The sequence below is a fragment of the Suncus etruscus genome, chromosome 12, assembly GCF_024139225.1.
Source record: "Suncus etruscus isolate mSunEtr1 chromosome 12, mSunEtr1.pri.cur, whole genome shotgun sequence".
Classification (NCBI taxonomy): domain Eukaryota; kingdom Metazoa; phylum Chordata; class Mammalia; order Eulipotyphla; family Soricidae; genus Suncus; species Suncus etruscus.
In genome coordinates, this window is record NC_064859.1 from 7,175,787 (window position 1) to 7,200,751 (window position 24,965).

A 24,965-nucleotide genomic window follows, 5' to 3' on the forward strand; every position below is an offset into this window, starting at 1 on the left:
TGTCTCCTCTTATTTCTTTAGCAGGGTTTTATAATTTTCTTTTTATAGGTCGTTCACATCTTTAGTCAAGTAGACTCCCAGATATTTGAGCTTGTGTGACAGTAGTATGAATGGGGTTGTTTTCTTAATGTCTATTTCTTCCCTATCATTATTGGTGTATAAAAAGGCCATCAATGTTTGTGTGTTAGTTTTGTAGCCTGCCACATTGCTATATGAATCTATTTTTGATAGAGTCTTTAGGGTTTTCTAAGTAGAGTATCATGTCATCTGCAAACAGTGAGAGCTTGACTTCTTTCTTTCCTATCTTGTGACATGTCTGCTGTAAGTCTTAAGGATACTCCTTTGGATGTAATTTCCCTTTTTGATCTTGCTGCTTTCAGTATTCTATCTCTGTCTGTGGGATTTGTCATTGTAACTAGGATGTGTCTTGGGATGTTTTTCTTCGGGTCTCTTTTAGCTGGTACTCTTTGGGCATGCAGGATTTGATTGCATGCAGTCTTTAACTCTGGGAGTATCCTTTTGATGATGTCTTTGACAGTTGATTCTTCCTGAGGACCTCCTACCTGGACCTCTGGAACTCCAGTGATTCTTATGTTGTTTCTGTTGAGTTTATCAAAGACTTTTATTTTATCTGTTCACATTCCTTGAGTACTTTTTCCATTGTCTGATCGTTTGTCTTAAGGGTTTTTCCAGTTTCTTCTGCTGTGTTGCGTTGTTCTGCATCTGATCTTCCAGCACGCTGATTCTGTCCTCAGCTGCTGTTACCCTGCTGGAGAAGCTATCCACTGAGTTTTTCAGTTGAGCTACCATGTTTTCAGATCTGTTATTTCAGTTTGGAGTTTTCTGATTTCTGTCTTTGTGATCTGTTCAGATCGATCTTTGCTTTCTTTGAGTTCTACGAACATCCTCTATATTTCTTTTCTAAACTCCTTATCTGAGAGGTTAATCAGATGGTTGGAATTGTTTGGATCATCAGAGCTAACCTCTTCATTCTGTGTGCATAGTGTTTGCCTGCGAGGTTTCCCCATTGTCACACTTGTAGTGTGATTTTTCTGCGTGTTGTGGTGGGGTTCATTTTTGCGGAGCACTCTTCTTTGGCCTCTAGGGGCAGTTTTTTCTCACTGATGTTTCTTGGTTTCTTGGCCTCAGTAGATTCAAGATGCAGTTTTTTTGGGGGGTGCTCTCCCGAGCCCTCTGCGGAGAGCTTGAGGGATTCAGAATAGACATACAACCAAACAAAGCCAAGAGCTCCCTTCAAATTATCACAGTCATCAAGAGCGCCGCAGGGAAGGACTTGCACAGACACAGGTCTCAGCTCTCTGCCTGGCGACCCCACAGCAGTCTTTACTCACTGATGTTTCTTGGTTTCTCAGCCTCAGTCTATATTAAAAGTTTAACTTTGAACCCAGAGTGATAGCATAGCAGGTAGGATGTTTGCTCTGCATGTTGTTAACCTGGGTTCAATCCCCAGCATTCCATATGGTCCCCCAAGCCAGCCAGGAGTCATTTCTCAGTTTAGAGCCTGGAGTAATCCGCAATCCCCAGCATTCCATATGGTCCCCCAAGCCAGCCAGGAGTCATTTCTCAGTTTAGAGCCTGGAGTAATCCGTGAGCACCGAGTGTGGCCCTTACCTCCAAGACAAACAAACTAAATTTAGCTTTTAATAGAATGTAATTGGTCATCATTTAACTCCTTTGTAGAATTACCTGTAGTTACTACTAAAAAATAGATTGTTATTCTTTTTAATCTTTTTTTTTCTTTTTTTGTTTTTTTTGGGCCACACCCAATGATTGTCAAGGGTTACTTCTTCGGACTATGCACTCAGAAATCACTCCTGGCTTGGGGGACCATATGGGACTCCAGGGATTGAACCCAGGTCCGTCCTGGGTCAGCCACATGCAAGGCAAATGCCCTATTGCTGTGCTGTTGCTATTTTTTGTGTGATTGATTTTCTTTCTGTTTTGTAAGTGAAGAACATCATCTCTACATATTTTATAGTGTGATTTAGTACTGTTTGAACATTTCCTTTTAAGGATTATCATAATAAATGGTCAATCTGTTGGTTGGATAAATAACTGATATTTAATCATTACAGACCTTCCTTGGCTATTCTCCTTCAATGTGAAGTTTTATCCTCCTGATCCTTCTCAGTTGACTGAAGATATCACCAGGTATTTTGTACATTAAAAAATGTGTTTTCTTGTAGTTACCATTTCTTTCTGTGCCCAAGGAAACTAATCATAATTTCAGAATAAAACCAAAACATGCTATTTTAGAAGTTTCCTTAGAAATGAATACTCCCAAATGGTGTGAAATGTTGCTATTTTAAAGATTGTCTTTGTTTTAATCTCTGCATTTGTATTAGTATTTTTGCTGACTTCATTTCCTCTGTTGTACTTTCAAAAAGCATTCATGTTCAATATTTTAATACTAAAGGACTATTATCTGATTATTTTTGTACTATATGTGAATATATATTAATTACATTACAAAGGTAATGAGGGCTAGAAACATTGCTTTCTCTGCATATACACCCTCAAAGTAATTTATTTGGGGGATGATAATGCCTTGTTGATTGCAGCTCATAGAAACAGGAAGTGTGTTGCCTTTCCTTTTGATTGGAACTTGAAGTGTCTCCCTGTCTGAAGAGGTTTTCAACCTTTTTATTTTAAGCACAAAACAATTCTACTACCTAGCACTTGAAAAACTGCTGGTCTAGTGAGTTAACTAATAAAGCCTTGCCACAGCCTGAACCTGTTTTAGTAGGCAGGTGGCCTGTTATGGCCTGATTGAAATCTTCACAATGACTTGAGTGAACAGTTAGATGGCAGGAATAGCCTTCAAGGAATACAAGAACACTTCTTTATCATCTCTGATGAATGCACTGTCCTGTATAAAAGGATGGAGCATGGAAATTCAGTGGACAACTGTAGGCTTTGTTTGAAGTTTAGAGACCTTTGACTTAGGTTTTGAAACAGAAAAGGCCATGTGAAAAGTAGAGACAATAGTATAAAGGAGTGGCAGCTTTGTTATTAGAAGGATTTTTTGTTTGTTTATTAAGAGTCTTAAAGGTGCCATAAAATATGGATGGACTTGGTTAGATTTAGAGAATTTAAACATAACCTGGAATCAGAATTTTATTTATAATAAAATATCTGGAATTATACTAAAATAACTGGAATTATGTTAATATTGTTCTAAGGGTGAAGAAAAACAATCCTACTTTAAAAAGATACTCCTATAATATATAAAATCTATTCCAGACTGGGGAGATAATATAGGGATTTCTGATCCTGGTTTGATCCTTGACACCACATGACCCACTGAGCATAGCCAGGTATAGATTTGTAGGGCCTCAATGCTGCCAGGTTTACCCTGGTGTTCTCTGGTATACCACGTCCTTAGCTACATCCTTGCATTAAAGCTTTGACCCAGTTGACTGAGAATCACTAGGAGTGGCCTCTGGTATCTCTGAGAACTGCTTGGGATGCTCCACCATATTTATCCAGAATCAAGTAATAGTGAAATGACTGATTCTCTGAGGAAACTTTCTTGCCAAGTTGTTCAGTCTTTGAACAGTAAAGAATTCCTATTTTGACTATGACGATAGAGGCCTTTATCATCATCTTTTAGGCGATAGCTCAAGTTTAGCTGAACAACTGGGGTAGGGCTATAACATGGGACGTGCTCTCTGAACCAACAGCAGTATTGACTGACCTAGAAACAGCTTGTGTGCTGAGAGTAGGAGGTGTTGGAGCTCATGCTAGGCAGAGGCACCTGCTGGAAGAGGGTGACCAGACGCTGATGGAATTGGCAGTGTCTAAAGATACACAGGAAGAAAGGCAATGCCATTTAGTTTTGGAACAGGTGAATTGTGTAGCCTTAGAAATTATCTTTGAGTGTACAAATCCGATTTTAAAAGATCACCAAGAGGGGTTGATAGTGGAGCCACAAAATAATTCATCACTGAATGTAAATAACTTGCATGTTATTAGTAAAAACACTTTATAAATGTATAGCCAGACCATTGGAAGATTAATTCTTGTAGTAATAACTTAATCTTATTGTGACTATAGGCCATTGGGTACTAGGATTATGAATGTGTTTTATTTATATCATCTAACTTTTACTCTCACCTGCAGAGGAAGATGAATTCTTCCCTTTTTTTCTTTCTTTTTTTTTTTTTTTTTTTGATTTTGGTTTTGGGGCCACATCCGGTAATACTCAGGGGTCACTCCTGGCTATGTGTTCAGAAATAGCTCTTGGCTTGGAGAACCATATGGGACACCAGGGGATCAAACCAAAGTCCTTCCGAGGTCAGCCACGTGCAAGGCAAACACCCTACAGCTGCGCCACCACTCTGGCCCCGAATTCTTCCCTTTTACAAAAAGAATTATATGTTGTCTTTAGGCAGATGCAGAAGATTTTCTGTAGATGGGTAAGAGTTTCATTCTAGACTGCTGTAATTGATCCTGTGGGCATATCAGGGGAAAAAATATTATGGAAAAGATAGGGAGGATAAAGGGTCAGTGATCTTATTAGCTTTTCTAGCAAGCGCTTGCAGCCTGTAGATGCTGTAATTCTTCTTCTTTTTCTTTTTTTTTTTTTTTTTTTTTTTTTTTTTTTTAATTTTCCTTTCCCCTATTTTTGTTGTTTCCCTTGTAGTTTCTTAGGCATTGGAACTCATCACACACACTTAGGGCATTGATTGTGGCCCAGGCAGATGCTCTGCCACTGAGCTACATCCCACACCCTACACCCAACCTGCCACTGTTTTAAAAAATATCATTAATCTTTACATTCTTGAACAGCAAGTTAATTTTTATTATATAAATATAATTTTGAACTCAAGGAGACAATCTATCTATGTTAATCTTTAGTCCCAGAACTAACTCATTCTATTAATAGGGATGCACCATTTGCTACAGAAATTCCTTTTACTGTGCACTGTAGACTGTTACTGTACATAAGCCACAAAAATTCAGAATCCCAGCAGGCTACTTATTCTGCCCTTTACTTTGACTTCTGGATCTAAAGAGGAATATTAGAGAATGAGAATTAGATGAGCAGTTGATATTCTTAACTGGTCTCCCCTCTGCTCTCTCCATTCACAGATACTTCTTGTGCCTTCAGCTCCGCCAGGACATTGCCTCGGGCCGCCTGCCCTGCTCTTTTGTGACACATGCCCTCCTGGGCTCTTACACTCTGCAAGCTGAACTCGGGGACTATGACCCAGAACAGCAGGGCAACAGTGACCTCAGTGATTTTCACATTGCCCCCACACAGAGTAAGGAGCTGGAAGAAAAGATGTCAGAGCTGCACAGAACCCACAGGTGTGTTGTCCTGATTATTGAAGAAAGAATGCCACAGCAAAGCCAAGCTGAATTTCTCTGATTAGACACTAGAGCACCATGTGTGAGATATGTAGATAATACATCTATGATCAGTATAAAGTCAAATACAAGTACTTCTGAACTTTATATGATCAGATTTAATGAAATGAAACTTTATATTAAAAATAATCTATTCAGAGAGATGAAATCATTGTATTCTTTTAGTTTATTTTGAAATTGTTATAGATGGATTTTCCCCCCTCTAGTAGGATAGGAAAAAAGCCTTCTCTCTCATTTTAAAAGAGTGAGAGAATGGTTTTTATGCCTTTAGCTGTTTTGTTTTGTTTGGTTTTGGTTTGGTTTGGTTTTTGGTTTTGGAGTCACACCTGACGGTGCTCAGGAGTTCCGCTCCTGGCAGGCTCAGGGGACCATATGGGATGCTGGGATTCGAACCATTGTCCTTCTGCATGCAAGGCAAATGCCTTACCGCTGTGCTATCTCTCCAGCCCCCATTTTATGCCTTTTATAGTAAGGAGTTTATGTCGGAAAGCTAGAAGTTGAGAGGTGAGTACTGTTATATTTCTGTGTATTTGCTAATTATTCCTGCAATAAAACTCCCAGGTACACACTCCTTTTCTTACATTACCAATAATACAGTACTGTTTGTTTTCATTTATAGGGGCTTATCTCCAGCACAAGCTGATTCTCAGTTCTTAGAAAATGCAAAGAGGCTTTCCATGTATGGTGTTGACCTACATCATGCCAAGGTACTATAAATGTAATCGGTAATAGCATCTTTTCAGGTTGATCGTGGAGATTTGGGAAAACTTCAGTTCCAGTAAAACTGCTTCACTTCTAGGAAATCCCTTATCTGAAGGTTTCATTATATTCATGATATTCAAACCTTGTGGGCCCACTGGACCAAAGGGGGTTTTGGGAATTCCACCCAGGTCAGCCACATACATAGCAAGTACTATCTCTCCATCTCCTTACTTCCCTTTTTTCCCCAATTTTTTTCTGTATACTTTTGTGTCTGTACTTGCACAAAATTCACTATTTAGCCCCCCCCCCCCTTTTTTTACCCTCATCCTGTTTTATTCTTTGTTCTCTTCTTTGCTATGCCAAGTACTGCCTCTGTCCCATCTTCCTCTCCTACCTTTCTTTAACCAACATTTGGGGCCTGCAAGAGAGTACAGAGGTTCATCCTGGATGATGTCCCTTAATCACTGTAAGCACAAAGCCAAGAATAAACTGACCATTACTAGGTGTGACCCTCCAAATGAGATTAGATAAATAAAATATGGAATTTAATGTTTTCACAAAAGAATGAGGAACATCATCCTTATATATTTTTTCTTTTTTTCCTTTTTCTTTTTTTTTTCTGAGGGGGTCACACCCAGCAGCGCTCAGGGATTATTCCTGGCTCTATGCTTGGAAATCGCTTCTGGTAGGTTCGGGGAACCATATGGGATGCCGGGATTCGAATCACCGTCCTTCTACATGCAAGGCAAATGCCCTACTTCCATGCTATCTCTCTGGCCCCATCCTTTTTTTTTTTTTGGTTTTTGGGCCACACTCAGCTCAGGGGTTACTCCTGGCTATGCACTCAGAAATCGCCCCCTGACTTGGGGGACCATATGGGACACCGGGGGATCGAACCGTGGTCCGTCCTACGCTAGCACTTGCAAGGCAGACACCTTACCTCTAGCGCCACCTTCCCGCCCCCCCATTCTTATATTTTTAAAGTGACTGTTAAGATTTTAGTTACATTCTAGACATATTCTATAAAGTAACTGTGGGGCATATCTGTGTTTAAATATATTTTTTCTGCTTTTATGATAATCTAAGCTTTTCTCTCAATTTAACATGAATTTTACTGTGTGGGAAATAAGAATAAGTAAATATCTTTACAAGTAGAGTTTCTATGTTAGTGTCTTTATTGTTAAAAATTATATTCCCATCCTATCTGCCTCTCTCTTTTCTACTCAGTTCTACTTCCTGTTATTTTCTGTGAAACTTTAGTAGGTGATAAAACACATAGTTCTTATATTTGAATGTATTCACCTCAATGGGGACAATACTTGTCATTCCAAGGAAAAGAATTGAGAACAGGTAGGGCCCAAAAAAGCTTCTTGAACTATTTCTCTTCTTATAACCTGATTTTCTCATCCCTTATAAATTTTTCATCTGTTTCATTGTGTGTAGTAAGAATTCAGAGTTGGGCAGGTTCTGGAAATTCTTGTGATTTCCTTAGTTTAGTGAGGAGGCAGGAGAACGAGCCAGGGCCAGAGGTATTTAGTCAGCTTTGCTGTGTGGGCCCACTAGTTCAGTGCACAGGTGTGGCAGTGAGCTGCTGTTTAGGGTCCATGGCTTCTGGGGACAGACCTATCCCTACATTTGAGGTCTGTAAAGTGCTCAAAATTGAACTCAGCACATATGCACATTCTAGACATGTCATCAGTGATTTGATCTATCTCCCTGGACCAAGAATCTTGTTTGTAAAGTGGTACCTTAGAAAAAAGTAAAGTTGCCTGTTCTGTGTTGCTGTTGTTTGTTTCTTTAATTTTTTTTAAATTAATTCTCTAGGGTCTGGAGAGATGATAGCACAATGGTAGGGCATTTGTCTTACATATGGCCGACCTGGGAGGGACCCAGTTCGGTTCCCAGCATTCCAGATGGTCCCCTCAGTCTGCCAGGGGTGATTTTCTGAGTGAGTGCAGAAGCCAGGAGTGACCCCTGAGCACCACTGGGTGTGGCCCAGAAACCAACCAATCAATCAGTGAATCAATAAATAAATAAAATTTGAAAAAATAAATTTTAATTTATTTTTTATAACTTTTTATTAAATCACTGAGACTCTGTTAAAAAGTCGATGGTTGAATTTCAGTTATACAATATTCTAAAACCATTCCTTCACCAGTGTTCATTTCCTGCCACCGATTTCCTATACATATGGTGCTCTTGCATTCTCTCTCTCACTCTTTCTCTCTCTTTCTCTGTCTCTCTCACACAGACACAACACACACGCACATGCATGTGCACCCCTTTTAAGCACTGTGATTTGCAATACTGTTACTTAACGGGTATCATGTATATCACTTTATGTCCTTTCAACATTCTGTTCTGTTCCAACTCTTATTGTCATAGTGTCCTACTGCACTTCTGCCCTATAATTTCTATTGTCTTTGGGGTATTAGTTCATATGTGGGCTTTTTATTTAATGTCTTGCAGGTGAGTGTGATCATTCTATGTCTGTCCCTCTTTTGACTAATTTTACTCTGCATGGATTTTAGTTTTCCTAACAGGCTAGCTCTGTTTCAATATAATTTTAATTCTCGTGTGAATATTTTCATCATTCCTTTTTTATAATATCAGAGACTCATTAAATTATATTTAATGTACTAATTATTTGTGTTTCATTAAAAAGAATAGAGCTTCAAAATTTTTTGATATACTTAAAACTGTGCCTTTATAAATTCTTCAGTGCCTTGTCATTTATTATTTATTTTTATTTGAACACCGTGATTACAGGCATGACTGTAGTTGGGTTTTGGACACAAAAAGAACAACACCCCATTAACCAGTGCAAGATTCCCACCACCAATTCACCAGTATTCACCTCATATCTGTCTACCCACACCTACACAGGCATTCTACTTCTCCTTGTCATTTCAATTGTTTTTTGTTTTGGTTTAGTTTTAAGGCTGTGCCTGGTGGTGCTCAGGGGTCATTATCAGCTCTATGTTGAGGCATGACATTTGGCCATTCTTGGGAATCTGGTGCCAGGGAATTCAAGCCAGAGTCGATCAGATGCAAAGCAGTGTCTTAAGTCCTTTCAGGCCTAGATGCTTTTTAAATTAATATTTTATTATCATAGGTAGATAATAGTTCTTATTATAGTTCTTAATGGTATACTAATATCAATACAAGTAGAATGAAAGGACTATTGACAAAGGTACAGGGAACCCACAACTATGAGAGCCCTCTGAACCCATCTGGAATTGAAAGAGTGAAGGCCACAGCAGTTGCCAGAACTGAGATCTGTGTGGTGAGGTGTCTTGAGAAGAGCTGTCATTATCAGTCCATAGCCAGCTTGAATGGAACCAGACAGATAGGGAAGGAGGAAACCTGGGTACTAAAAGCCCTCTCCTCATTTCCTTTCTTTCTTTTATGAGAATTTTCCATTATTTTAAACCCATTCAGATCTTTTCATTATTTTAGCCCATTCAGAAGCCAATGGACCTGGGATTCTTTGATACCCATATGGGACAGCTTCCAGGGAAGTTGGGAAGGCCCAGAAAGGGATCCTCTATATTAGTTTTTTTGTCCAACTGTGCTGCAAGATGGCATGGCATAAATATGAAGAATGAAGCCATGTTTTTCTCCCCTTTCACTTCCTACCCCTTATCTGTAATTTGTATGTAATGAGCTACTGATAATTCTAAAGCAATATGAAAATTTGGAAATCCACTGATTTACTTGACTTCCTAAGTCCAATATAATAGCTTCAGTGTCCTGCATGAAGATTGCTTCAGACTTTAGAGCACTTTATTCAGTGTTATAAATGAGACTTGCCCCCTTCCTCAAGGCCAGTCATATGACTTGTTCCCTGTGGCCATGGCCAGTGATAGATACTTTTGGCAAACACCATTCATGTTTGGTGCCAAGTTGTTTGGGCACCTGTGTCTGAATCACCCCAGTTTTCCCTCTGTTCCTAGAGAGAATCATGGTTGCCAAGATATGGGTAAATAAAGCTCCCTAGACTTTTAAACCTACTCAAGGAACCTAATGTAATTTTATTTGCATATGTGAACCATTTATATATCACGATGAACAAGGCAACTGACATCAGTTACTTAGGAAAATACACGTTTCTCCCCCACTTGCCCTTCTCTTTGTTGTTCTGATGTCCTGGGATTGCACAGATAGTTGTGGCTTGATAGAAATCTCACATTTTTTGTGACTTTGGGGCTCACAATAGTAGTGCCACTAGGATCACACTTGGGGGTGATAGTTGAGCCAGAAATGGAACTAAGGTCTACAAGGCAGGTATTCTACTCAGATACCATGTGACACTTACTTTCTTTAAAACATAAGGGAGAAATGAGGAGTTGACAGTACAGTGGGTAGGGTGTTTGCCTTGCATACAACCAACCCGTGTTTGATCCCCAACATCCCATGTGGTCCCACCAGAAGTGACCTTTGAGTGCAGAGCTAGGAGTAAGCCCTGAGCTCAGCCATATGTGGCCCAACAACAAACAAAAATAACTCCTCCCTAAGCCTAACATAAGGGTCAGAGAAAGAGTACAGTGGGTAGGGTGCTTGCCTTAAATGCTGCCAACTTAGATCTAGTCCAATCCTCAGCTCCCCATATGGTCTTCAAATACTATCAGGATGATTTCTGAATACAGTAAGGAATAAGCTCTGAGAACCTCTGGGTGTACCCCATCGATGCATCACCCCCCCCCCAGAAAAGGCCCTAATACAGGGGTCTCAAACTCAATTTACCTGGAGGCCGCAGGAAGCAAAGTCGGGGTAGGCATTCGGGATATGCGAATGTTTAATGCGATTTTTTCCTTACTAATGCGGTTTTTATTGCGATTATTCCGTAAGCTAATAATCGCAATACTGCGATAATTGAAGGCCAGCCACGGGCCACAAAATGTTGTACGGAGGGCCGCGAACGGCCCGTGGGCCGCAAGTTTGAGACTCCTGCCCTAATATATATTGAATTGTTTTTAGTAACTAGACAGTCAGGATCTTATACCTATATTCAATTGAGACCTAGACTAAATCAGGCGTTTTAGCATTTTTGGTAGAATTTGTTTCGTGTTGATGATTTCTGAAAATATGAATATATCTAAATAATATTCTCAATTTTGCATATTTTGAATTAAATCCAATTGTTTAAAAAATAACAGATGAGCTTTATATTTTAAATATTGTGCATCTTGGATCAACACTATTTGCAATGCGAGAAAACAGTTTTTCACTTTTGTCTGTAAATTTATTTAAAACAAAACCTTCCAGACTGTGTCTTCTATTCCAAATTTGAATACTAAGAAAAACAAGCAATATTGAAAAACTCAAGAAAAATCTGCACCTCTTTTGATTATGGCAGCCCAAAGAATGCCTTATGGAGAACTAGAAGGGTCATCACTCTATTGAAAAACTTCTGGAAAGAATTCAGTGATTTAAACACTTCCACCTAGACAGAGATTTTTTGTGAGGAATCGATATTTCACAGAATAAAGACATCATTATAACATTTATTTGCTAGTATGATCTATTTGAGATCATGTTGCCTGTGAAATGAATGAATGGAGCTCAAGGGGAAAGCCACAAACCCAGGGGGCTTGTATAGCCTCCAGGAAAACACTGTTTGTGTCTAAATATATATCTCAGGCTTGCTTAAAACATGCTTAAGATAAATTGTGGTGCATATACCCAATAAAATAATGTTTGGCTATAAGAAAAGATGAAACAATGAAATTTGTGGCTGTAGGGATGGCTTTAAAGAATGTCATGCTCAGTAAAGTTTGAGAAGGGGAGGACAGATAAAGAATGATCTTCAAATGTGTTATATAACATAGAGTAAAGAAGCAATACATACTCAAAGGTAAACTGGTCCTTAATTGGAGACATAACACTAGAGAGGATGGGGATAAGATGGTATGTGCAGGAAGCTAGCATTCAGATGAAAGGTTTGGTGTTGGAATTCTTTTTGCATGAAACCATGCCATAATCAAAATCATAAACCACAATGCCTAAAATTAAAACAAAATTGTAAAAGCCTATTATTTGCTCTTCTTTAAGCGTACTGTGCCATGAAGTTGAACATCCTTGCCAAATCTGATCCTGGGAAATGAATAGATTTTAAATGTGTTATGTATCCTGTCATTATTAATTTGAATTAATAAATTCACTAAACTTTCAATACCTATCTTTAAAATATTTTTTCTTGGTCTTGACTCAAGAGAGAATTAGCTTCTGGATCAATACAGTTTTCACAATTCTGTTTTAATTTATTTTTTTTATTTAAACACATGATTACAAACATAATTTTCACAATTCTTACCATTGCTCAACTGCCTTATGCTTGACAGGATTCAGAAGGTGTGGATATCAAGCTAGGTGTGTGTGCTAATGGACTTCTCATTTACAAAGACAGACTGAGAATTAATCGGTTTGCTTGGCCGAAAATCTTGAAGATTTCTTATAAGCGCAGCAACTTCTACATTAAAGTGAGGCCAGCAGAGGTAAGTCATGTCACATAACAACAACCTTCAACAACGCCTTCAACAGCGTCCTCTTCTATTGGCATGTGCTAATGCAATTCTTTTCCACTCAATTTTAAGAAATAGAACTATATTTTATTCTTGCTTGGTAAAAAAGGACAGAGTTTTTGATAATAAACTCGCACACATATCTTTACTTCTTTAAACAAAAATACAACAACAAAAAACAAAACAAGAGATATATGGCCCTAACAAGAGATATGTGGCCCTGAGTTTGATCCTAGGCACTGCAAAAAAAAAAAAAAGAAAAAAAAAAAAATAGGGCCAACCACACTCTATAGAAAAGAAAAAATACTAAGCACCTGCCATATAATGGGAAATTATTTTGTTGTTGACATACAGATAAATAAGTTGAGAAATAAGTTTCAGTAACTCTTGAAGGACTTCTATGAAAAATGTATCATGTATAGTTAGATATGCTGATATTAACCTTTTTCAAGAAGAGGCAGAAAGACCTAAATCAAAATTCAATGTTTTCCACTGAACTCCTAACAAAATATGCTGATTTGTTGTTTGCATTTATTCTAGCTGGAACAGTTTGAGAGCACCATTGGGTTCAAACTGCCAAACCACCGGGCCGCAAAAAGACTATGGAAAGTGTGTGTGGAACATCATACTTTCTACAGGTAATTCTTAGAAAGCAGCCTGGTTTTGCTGATGGTGCCCTTTCTGTGTTAGGAGATGCTGGTAGAAAGTGTTACAGATGCTGCTTTTTGATTCTTGGTTACCTCAAGACCTCATCCCCTTTGTCTATAGTCTGTATACTCATGTCCAGCTTGTTCCAGCTTTGCCATGTCATCATGTAGAACTGATAGTCTTCAAAACTCCACTTTATAATTAGGTTTTTTCCCCTGTTTCCACCATTCTCGATGAGCACTGCTGCCGCCAGCTGAAAGCCATTTCTCATTTTCTCCTGAGTCATCTAAACTCTTCAGATTTACAGTTTGTTTTGTTTCTGTGGTGTTTTTAGTTTTGCTTTCTCACATAAAGTGATGGTCCTCATCAAACTGATGGGTTCATCCTGTGTCAAGAATTCAATATTTTTATAACCTGTGATGTCAGGTACTACCATAAATATTTGTACAGTCATGTGACTTTGACTTTTTCCATAGCTGTATTTTAGTAGTGACTATCAGATATCAACCCCTCATCACCTGATCCTCTGTACTGCCAGGAAATTAAAGCTTTTGTTTCTTTTTTCCTTCTTGAATCTTCACATTCTTCTTGGGTCCCTAAGCCTCTTATTCTCTGTTATTCTCCATAGTGTGCTGTGATAGAACAAGATTAACATCATGAATGTTCTTGGTTTCATTCATTTTCCCCCTTCTCATTTTTGTCCTGAACTATGCAGCCTTATTTCTATCCTTCTATTCATTCTTTTTCTTCTCTTCTATCTTGAGGAAGAGTCATTCCTCTGTCTTGATCTCTCATTTCTTGCCTCACATAGAATTGTGTTTGTAAACAGCTCACCCATAAACAAAGGCCTTTTACTTCTTTGACCTATAAACATACCACAACTTGCTTTTTAAAAAGCAAAAAAACCCAAAGCTCTCCTAGTCTTTCTGTACTTTTCTTCAAGTTAATATTTCTTAACGGGAAATTTGCTTGTCTTCATTTTCTCTACATCTTTGGCTTTTAACCCTGCAGTCTATATAGCTGTGCATTTAGAACCGTTGTCTTTAATGTTTTAGTCCTGGATACTTAATAGCTAATCCTGTCCCACCACATACCGGAAGTGTGGGATTGTGAGTAAGTTACTCAACCTCTTTGAGTCTCACTTTCATCATTTAAGCAATGGTTATAATAATAGCTCCTATATTGTGTTTGAAAAGTAAATGAGATAAGTTATGTGAAGTGACCTTCAGAACGTTTTTTGACATATAATGTTTGTTATCATTATTCTTAGCTTGATATCACAGTGTATACTATTTTTAAGGGGAATCACTCGTTGACACAAATGATTTCTTTGAGCTAAAACAAAGCTGCACATGGTAGGGCATTTGCCTTGCACATGGCTAACCCAGTATGAACCTCAGTTCAGTCTCCAGTGTCCCAAGCCAGGAGTGATTTCTGAGCACATAGCCAGGAGTAGCCCCTGAAAGTTACCAGTGTGGCCCAAAACAACAACAACAACAGCAACAATAACAACACAACACACACACACACACACAAAGCTGCACTAATATACTCAGCTTAGAGGAGAAATATGTCTCTTAAAATACTTATTAAATCACTTTTAGTTACTCTGATTATATAATTCTGAAAGGTTCACAGTTTTCCTTGGCTATTGCCACAGCAAATTTTTCTTGAAGACAGTATGTACAATGAGAGCCTGCTTTAATTGACTAGTAGGTGACATTTGTGAGTTGTCATGCATTATTGTTGTGCATGCATTATTGTTTGATACAGCTTTACATTTTCATTTTTCTGACTTGGCCAGTTATAGAGTTCCCAGACACCAGACAGAGGCTAAAGAGATTCTCTGATCTTAGACTTCCACGTGCTTCACATTTGTACTGCCTTGCCTCTCCTATCCTCTTAGTAGGCTGTTATTCCCTCCCCCAACTTCCTGCCTTGCTCACCTTGAGAGCCAGACCTGCCCACATCTGGGAGGGGTCTGTGGTTTCAAGAAAGGCCTCATCATCCCTCCATCCATCTCATCATCAACCACCTCCATCCAGGACTCCATAATTATATGTCTTTCAACAGTAGGCCTCTCTGAAATGACTCTTAACTCCACAGAGCCTTAAGTCCTATCATTTCTGCAATTACACCTGGAATTACGATTTAAAAATAGACCAATTTGGGACTGAAGAGATATTATAGTGGGTCGAGTGTTTGCCTTGCATACCTCTAACTTAGGTTCAATAACTGGCATCCCATATGGTCCCCCAAGTACCCTCAAAAAATAAAAATATGAAATAAAAATTAAACCAATTTGTTCCTACAGACTTTTGAAATAGAGCTTCACAAAGACAATTTAGATTTTTAGACTTTGTATAACTTGATTTATAAATGATATAAAACACATATTCAGGGCCGGAGAGATAGCATGGAGGTAAGGCGTTTGCCTTTCATGCAGGAGGTCATCGGTTCGAATCCCGGCGCCCCATATGGTCCCCCATGCCTGCCAGGAGCAATTTCTGAGCCTGGAGCCAGGAATAACCCCTGAGCACTGCCGGGTGTGACCCAAAAACCACAAAAAAAAACAAAAAAAAAACACATATTCACACAAAAGACAAAAATCATAATTTTTCTGTAGAGTGCTTTGAATCATATCAGGAGTTTCTTCAATATTTTGGGGGGGATTCACACTCAGCGGCACTCAAGGATTACTCCTGGCTCTGCACTCTGAAATTGCTGCTGGCAAGCACGGGGACTATATAGGATGCCGGGATTCGAACCAGAGTCTGTCCAGGGTTGGCCACATGCAAAGCAAATACCCCACCACTATGCTATCTCCACAGCCCCATGTTTCTTCAATTTTTACAACAAAAAGTATAAACGGTTTTCTTGGGAAATTAAAAATGTTTCTAAGTTCAAGCTGTAAAAAATGTACAGATCTTTATGTTGATTGCCTAGAACTCTAGGGCACCTAGACATAATTATAAAGCTGCTTACACTTGTACTGATCCAATTGGCTGGCAAGAATCAACTTCCTCCTCCCAATGCATTCAGGACCAAAGACATTCCCCCCATCTCATGACTGGAAGGAATGCGTTTCAGTCTGATGACCTGAGACAGTTTATTCTCTACCAACAATGCTTCTATACCACCAGAACCGGAACTAGGGTATTGAAGGGTAACAGGACATAGCCCTGGTGTAGATGAGGCACTCCTGAGAAGCTCAGCATGTACAGTGGGGCTTAGGAGTGCCTCTAGAGCAGTGCTTCTCAATTTTCTGTCGTGCCACCCTAGGAAGAAGAAAACATTTTTGCGCCCCCCCCTGCGCGACTATAAATAGTATTTTATTAAGAAAAACTTTAACCTGCAAAACAAAAATATGTAAAATAATTAAAAATAATCTTTTAATCAAAGGTGAGTGATGTATGGATTAATGGCTACAATGAGCACATTTTGCAATGCCTAGCTTTTCGAAGAGAGGTTTGAAGCAGGACACAGCAACTCTCAGCTCCAGAGACATAGAGACATAAACACGGGACTTAGCTTTTTTTTTGTTTTTGTTTTTGTTTTTTTTGGGGGGGAGTCACACCCGGCAGTGCTCAGGTGTTACTCCTGGCTCTACGCTCAGAAATCGCTCCTGGCAGGCTCAGGGGACCATATGGGACGCCGGGATTCGAACCACTGACCTCCTGCATGAGAGGCAAACGCCTTACCTCCATGCTATATCTCAGGCCCCATTAGCTTTTTATGATTGTGTTTGCGGAGGTCAAATGCGCCCCCCTTTATGGAGCCTCACGCCCCACAATTTGAGAAGCACTGCTCTAGAGCAACACAATGGGATGGCCCAAGGTCAAGCCCAATTAGGAATAGCTAATCACGGGGTGGGGAGTGCATGTCACCCTCTTTGTGCTGTCCATCCCCACCTCTGGTGCAGTGGTGTCACAAAACTTTCGTTTCAAGGAGAATCCCTGGAATAATCATTCTAAAGGGCCCACTGGAACAAATAGGTCTACAGGGGTTCCATCTGCCAGGTGTTTTGGGGACAGGGCATCCAACAAGTACTTCTAAGTGTACATATGCTAACACTATTATTAATCTTTACCACAAACCTTATGATTGAGAGGCTATTGCCTTTACTTCACATATAGAGAAAACAAGGAGCAAAGATTCTAAGAAGCATGCTCTTGCTCATAAAATAGTAGCCAGTGGAGAGGGTAGTGTGAGTCACAAGGCACCAGAGTGGGCTCACTGTGCTGTGCTCCCACTGCATGTTACAGAGATGCTACTATTTTCTCAATAATTTTACCAACATTTTAGTTGGTAGTGGTATTATCAAGATTAACATGAGATTCTTTTAGCTTAACTTTATAAACTACGAAACCTGTGGTTGTAGATCCAGTGATCCCTTGTGAAAAATGTCATCAATTGCTTTGGAGAGGATTTTATGGAAGCCTATGGCTCTCTTTAAATATGATTGACTTTAGCAAATTGTTATGTGGATCATCTCTTAAATGTTTTTGATTTTCCATGCATAAATTATAATTAGTTTTTAATGACAGGATTTTTATAAAAATTAAAATTTTAATGTACTGAACAGCAGTGAAAATTGACTTCTTTTGTGATACATCATTTACCTTAAGGCTTTTAACTTCTATGATGATCAGTCTCTGATTTTAGTTTTTAAATGATCAAAAGTGAAATAGTGGTTTGTAGTTAATGTTTGTGGTTACTTTTTATTGTAGGGGTTTTAGTGTTTTTCATAGGAAGATAGGATATAAAGTGCAAAATAAAAATAATAAAGGGAGATAATTAAGTAGAAGTAACAATATTGAAAGGTTTTGCATGTTTAATAGGCATTTTGCTTATTATTCTGTGTCATCAAAATAGTTCTTTTAAAGAAAGTTAATTGTTTAACCTTTTATTATTTACTTCTATTTAATCCTTTGTCATCAGAAAATTAACCTTCAAGCTAATACTTGAATAATAATAATGTATTCTGTCAACAAAGCCAGTTGCATGAGGAAATATTTTGATTCAATTTTAAATAAAACATAGTCAATAACTTCTTCTTTTGCCTTGTATACCTGCCATTTTTTTTAAACATTGTACTTGAATTCCTGAGTTTACATTTTTCAAAGAATCTTTCACAGATAATATAATTATTCTGATATCTATTTAAATGGCAGTCAGCTCTTAGATCATTCCCTTTAAAAAGCTGAAGATACGGGGCCGGGAAGGTGGCGCTAGAGGTAAGGTGTCTGCCTTGCAAGCGCTAGCGTAGGACGGACCACAGTTCGATCCCCTGGCGTCCCATATGGTCCCCCAAGCCAGGGGCGATTTCTGAGCACATAGCCAGGAGTAACCCCTGAGCGTCAAATGGGTGTGGCCCAAAAACCAAAACCAAAACCAAAAAAAAAAAAAAAGCTGAAGATACATGATTAAATAGAATTCTTTTCACATAGACTTAGATACTTGACTGACTACTTACCCCAAACTGCGCAAATGAAACTCTTTATAACTGGGAGGAAAATAATAAAAATAGCTGCTTCATTTCTAACATGGTTATTTGTGGTAGAGAGATTGTTTTTATTATATCAAGACTAAAATACTTAATAAGTTCTCTTGCAATGTGCCAGAAATTATACAGTATATAGTTCAACTTCCCATTTCAAAATCCTGGCAAAAGACAGCTTAAAAAGTAGTTATTGGGGGCATTTGCCTTGCATGCCAAAGGACGGTGGTTTGAATCCTGGCATCCCATATGGTCCCCTGAGCCTGCCGGGAGAGATTTCTGAGTATAGAGCCAGGATAGCCCCTGAGTACTGCCGGGTGTGACCCAAAAACAAACAAACAAAAAAATAGTTACTAAGTGCCATCACTGTGTCATACAAAGAAAGTTCTGTACAAATGTATGTATGGTCACTGCTTTGAATTTTGAGCTACTTAAATCCAGTTTCCTCATATAGGGAAAGGGGATCCAACTTGAACACAGAGAACCCAATACAGATATGTAAATTATAAATGAGAACACACTGGTAAAAAATTTTTATTTAAATTTAAAATTGCTTTCTGGATCATAAGCTTCTCAATCCTTTGGGGGAGGATGTTTGGAATGAAGATGTGTTTGGGCCATACCTGGCAGTGCTCCGGGGTTACTCCTGGCTCTGGGCTCAGAAATCATTCCTGGCAGGCTCATGGGATCATATGGGGAACCAAGGATCAAACCCAAGTCAGTCTCGGATCAGCTGTATGCAAACAAATGCCCTACCATTGTTCCAGCCCCAAGTGTCCCAATATTTATAAGTTTAATTTTCTAAAAGAACCTAACATACTAAATTTTGTTCGATTTCATATGAATTAAATAAATAGGGTTTGATGCAAACATCCTTAGGCCTAACGAGGTATTATTTTGTGCTAGAAGACAGGGATAGTGGAATTGGAAGTGCGTGCTCAATATCACTATTTCTTCCATAGAAGGAGAAGCTTTTTTTCATGAGCACATCATAGCCTTTAAGTAAAAGAGATCCTCAGCTGAGGACAACCTACCTCTGACAGGTCAAATTTCCTATTCTTACTCATTTCTTCATCTCCAGTCTTTTTTTTTTTTTATAAAAAAATAAAGTTAATTTATTAGAAAAGATCACTTAATATCTTAATATGAGATCATTTCTAAACAAAGAATTAAAATGTATAATAATTATCTGTGGGTGCTATGGTAAAGAGCAAAACTCTAGAGCTTACTCATCTTACACAACCGAAACTTCGTTTTTGGTAATTAATGTCTGCCTATTTCTCCCGCTCATCATTTTCATCAAATTCTATGAATTTTACTGCATGATGCCATGCCATATTTGTCTTTCTGCATCTGGCTTATTCTAATTAGCCTAATTTTCTGAAGATCTATCCACTGTGTCAAATGTTATAGAACTTCATTTTCCAATAGACTTACTAGGAGCTGGAGAAATGCAGGTGTAAGACGCTTGCCTTGCATGCTATTGTCCACGTTCAATTCCTGGCACTATGTGCTCTCTCTTGATGACAGAGCAAGGAGTAATCTTTGAGTACCATAGAGGTTAGTGCAAAACCTAACAAAAAAAGAAAATTTAACAGTATTTCACTCTATATATGTGCAACACTTTTTTGTATCCATTTATCTGTCAGTGAATGCTAGGTTGGTTGTTTCTACATTTAGTTGTAAGTAAAACTGTAATCACAAGAATATACATCTTAGAGATAATGACTTTTGGAAATCCTGATTTTAATTATTTTAACAAATTTCTATAGAATTACCTAGAAATGGGATTGCTGGGTCATCTTTCATTAATTTTGGGGAGGAACTGTTGCAGTATTTTTTTTGAGTTAACAATTTTCTTTTGCATTTCTAGTAAAAATATTCAAGGGACCCAATTTCTCTAGATTCTCAACATGTTTGTTGTCTTTAGTTTAAAATTCATGTGAAAGTATTGCTTTGGATTATCAATACATGTTTCTCTTTTGAGATCTTTAGAAATGTTTCCTTTTCCCAGTTTATTGCCCAGTAACTATAAAGCATATTGTGTGAATAAATAATAAGAGTAAATAATTATTTTCCAGCTTGTTTTTTTAAATAACTGTATTGTTGAGTTTAGAGATCACACAGAATATTCTTAGATAATAGTCATCTAGCTTAGAGGGAAACTGCCATTTTTCAGTCTATCATAAGATAGTGCTTGACCAATGATTATATTTTTTACCCTGTCCTTTATTACTTATGATTCAGTTCTAAGATATTCAATATTTATGTATTTTTACATTCTGATTTTAAAAATATACAGCTTTCCCAAAGTATAGTTGAGCTCAGGCAACTGTTTTCAGATTATATGTTCTTAAGAATATCATCTTTGAAAGTTTGTTGGCAGAAAATAGCTGTTCAAGAAAACACGTTTACAAATTGTACATTAATAGCTAAAGCAGAAAGGGCCAACTATATTAATACTTATTTCATCTAACATTCAATTCTAACACCTTTGTCTAAGTTAGTATATACTATTGAGATCTTGAAATGATGGCAGATTGCCTTCTTGTTTTACATAGGTATTATTTTTGTTGTTGATGTTATTAGTCAAAGATTTCTGATGAAATGAGCATGAGACCTAGTATTACTTGAAATGAATGCTAAAGAACTCTTCACGGAATCTTGCCTCTTTGGAGAGTCTGGGAAGTATATTTTGAAGGAGTTCTCCATATTGTGGAGTTGTGAAATTTTTCTTATTTAGTAGATTTTACAATATCTCTAAGATTGAGACATTTGTCTTGACCAGACAACAAAAGTGAGACCATTGCAGTGATATTACAAATAAGATGGCCTCATTTACTAAAAACATGCCTTTACGTAACTGTGGAAGTATTTGGCATCAAGAAAAATTGACTTCATATATTATGAAACCAGGATGTGTGCTATATTTTATGGGAAAGCGTCACTTGATGGAACAGATTCCTGATTTAGATGTTCTTTCCCAGGAGAAATAAATATAGATATTAAGAATTACTAATGGTAATGAATTGCTACTTGGCATTTATAGATAGGAGCAGGAACTCAGACATATGTGTTTATATAAAGGATTTAAGCTAATACAAATAAATAACCTTTGATTCACACTGAGAACAGCTGCTCTTTTGCTCATGTTGCAGTAAACATACTATTCATCAATATGTTATTGCTATCATGAAGTTCTGTATATAGAAGGATTTAGAGATGATGTCCTATCCCACCAGAAGTTTAGGGAACATTTTTCATATTGTTTTATTATACTTATTAAAAATATATATTAATATGAATAATTTTTAGTTTTAAAATCCGTATAAAGGATCTAATGTAATTACAGCAGGTAAAGCTCTTGCCTTGTATGTGACTGACCTGAATTAGATCCTCAGTTTATCCTATATGATGATCCCCATGTACTGCCAGGAGTAACACCTGAGCAGTAATCCCCCCTCCCCAATCCATATAGTCTTAGGTCCTGAATGGGTAGGATGCTGCCTTGCACAAGGATTCAACTCCTAATATTCCCCCCGAGTCCTACCACTTCCAGATATAGCCCCACTTAAAAAGAACAACAAGGGGCTGGAGAGATAACATGGAGGTAAAACGTTTGCCTTTTATGCAGAAAGTCAGTGGTTCGAATCCCGGCATCCCATATGGTCCCACGAGCCTACTAGGAGCGATTTCCGAGCATAGAGCCAGGAGTGTAACCGCAGAGCATTGCTGGTGTGACCCAAAAACCAAAAAAAAAAAGAAAAGAAAAGAAAAGAGAGAGAGGGAGGGGGGAGAGGGAGAGAGGGAGGGAGGGAGGGAAGAAGGAAACAAACATAATCTAATTTTGTTCCCTCTCTGCCCTTTCTAGGCTTGTGTCTCCAGAGCAGCCACCAAAGGCTAAATTCTTGACCTTGGGTTCCAAATTTCGCTACAGTGGCCGCACTCAAGCCCAGAGCCGGCAAGCCAGCACGCTCATTGATCGGCCTGCACCACACTTTGAGCGCACCTCTAGTAAACGGGCTTCTGAGATTCTTGATGGAGGTAACCACATTGGTCATGAGTTTGGATTCTTTCCTCCTTTCTTTCATGCAGTGGGATTAGAAATGTTGATCTAGTCAATAAAGTCCCTGGAAATACACTAGAGGCATAATTTTTTTCTTCATAAATAAATGCTATTATACTTGTAAGACAACAGTTTGTTTTGTATTGAAATTGTCATCCTATTCCTAAATTTTCTCTATACTATAATACATTGAGAAGATACTAGACAAGCATTTTTTGTTTTGGTTTGGGTCTTTTTTTTTTGGGGGGGGGGCCATACCCAGTGACGCTCAGGGGTTACTCCAGGCTATGCTCTCAGAAATCGCTCCTGGCTTGGAGAACCATATGGGATGCCAGAGAATCAAACAGAGGTTTGTCCTAGGCAAGGCAGACACCTTACTGCTTGCACCACTGCACCACTACTTTAGCCCGGGACAAGCATATTTTTTATTAGTCTGATTTCATTGCAATTTATGTGCTATGATTTAATAGTTAAAATTTTGGCCTAAAAGGTAATTCCAAAGGGTTTTATTAGCAATAACTTGTGAACCTTATTCAAGAAGACTTCAAATGACTAGCATTAATTTAAAAATTCTTTGAGTCCATAATGGGGTTGACTTTATTAAGAAAGATGAAATGTTGTAGTCGGGAGATAGTACAGGTTGCCTGTATGCATCAGACCTGGGTTCAACTCTGGATACCACATATTCACCCAGGCATCTCTGGCTGTGTCCCTAGAGTCCCTCTGCTGTTTCAGGGTGGCCTGAGTAATCCCTAATACCTAGTCCAAATAGCCCTGCATTCTTGGACCCTGCATTTATTTATTTATCTATTTATTTTTTTATTTTTGGTTTTTGGGTCACACCCGGCAGTGCTCAGGGGTTACTCCTGGCTCTACACTCAGAAATCGCTCCTGGCAGACTTGGGGGACCATATGGAATGTCAGGATTTGAACAAATGTTCTTCTGCATGCAAGACAAACGTCCTACCTCCATGCCATCTCTCTGGCCCTGGACCCTGCGTTCTTAGCCCAGTTAGTCAAGAATCACTTGGGTGGGTGTGTCCTTCAGGCCTCTTGAATACTGGTTCAAGAGAAAAAAAGAAAGGAAAAGAAAAAAATTACTGATTTTTTTTTAATATTGTTTTTGAGTCACGCCCAGTGGTGCTCAGGTTACTCCTGGCTCTGCACTCAGAAATTGCACCTGGCAGGCTCAGGGGACCATAGGGGATGCTGGGAATCAAACCCAAGTCTGTCCTTGGTTGGCCACATGCAAGGCAAAACACCCTACCACTGTGTTATCTCTCTGGCCCTTACTGATTTTTTTAAAGTTCCACCACTTAATAAACTTTGCATTCACAACTTTAAAAGATAATACAGTGTCTTAAAAGAAGAAAAGAAATTATAGACTATTAGTTCTTGGGCCAGAAAGATAGTACTGGAGTCTGTACTGCGCTTGTCCTGCAGCTCACCTTGGTTTGAATCCTCAGCACCACATATGGTTTCCCCTCCAAGAGTTGATCTTGAGCACAGAGCCAGGAGTAGTGTCTGAGAAACTGTCTTCATTTCTTCCTCTCCTCTCAGAAAGAATATCTTAGGTGGATAGTTCCCTATTAGAGTTCTAGGTCGTGCTATATCTATCTGTATGCCTCATACTATATATGCTATGTGCTATAATAGATATAGTATGTTATCTAATATGTATGATGTGCATTTACACATGCACACACATAGATACACAAACATACAGATATGACATATACCATCCATGAAAACACATCGATGTCTATATATTATCACCCCTTCTAATTTGGGTTATTAAAAGGTTATAAATAAACAAACTAAAGTACATTATGTTAGATTGCTTTATGGCAGGGGTCTCAAACTCAATTTACCTGAGGGCCGCAGGAGGCAAAGTCGGGCTGAGGCAGGGCCGCATAAGGGATTTCACTTACCGAATATTTGCAATAAAAAATCGCATTAGTAAGAAAAAGAATCGCAAAAAATCGCATTAAACATTTGCATACCCCGAACGGAATGTTTAATGCGATTTTTTCCTTACTAATGCGATTTTTATTGTGATTGTTCGGTAAGCGAATAATCGCAAATACTGCGATACTTGAAGGCCGGCCGCGAGCCACAAAATGTTGTACGG

At 38.4% G+C, this 24,965-nt stretch overlaps 1 protein-coding gene across 9 annotated transcripts in view; it reads left to right on the forward strand.

Annotated features, from left to right (window-relative positions):
- Nucleotides 1-24,965, forward strand: part of EPB41L2 (erythrocyte membrane protein band 4.1 like 2) — a 271,009-nt gene that overhangs the window by 191,435 nt on the left and 54,609 nt on the right. For all 9 annotated transcript variants that reach the window (XM_049785156.1, XM_049785155.1, XM_049785161.1 and 6 more), the window contains exons 7-12: nucleotides 2,097-2,172; nucleotides 5,116-5,334; nucleotides 6,014-6,101; nucleotides 12,441-12,593; nucleotides 13,161-13,258; nucleotides 22,640-22,812. In XM_049785156.1, coding sequence (XP_049641113.1) covers nucleotides 2,097-2,172; nucleotides 5,116-5,334; nucleotides 6,014-6,101; nucleotides 12,441-12,593; nucleotides 13,161-13,258; nucleotides 22,640-22,812 — 807 coding nt within the window. The remainder of the gene's footprint in view (nucleotides 1-2,096; nucleotides 2,173-5,115; nucleotides 5,335-6,013; nucleotides 6,102-12,440; nucleotides 12,594-13,160; nucleotides 13,259-22,639; nucleotides 22,813-24,965) is intronic.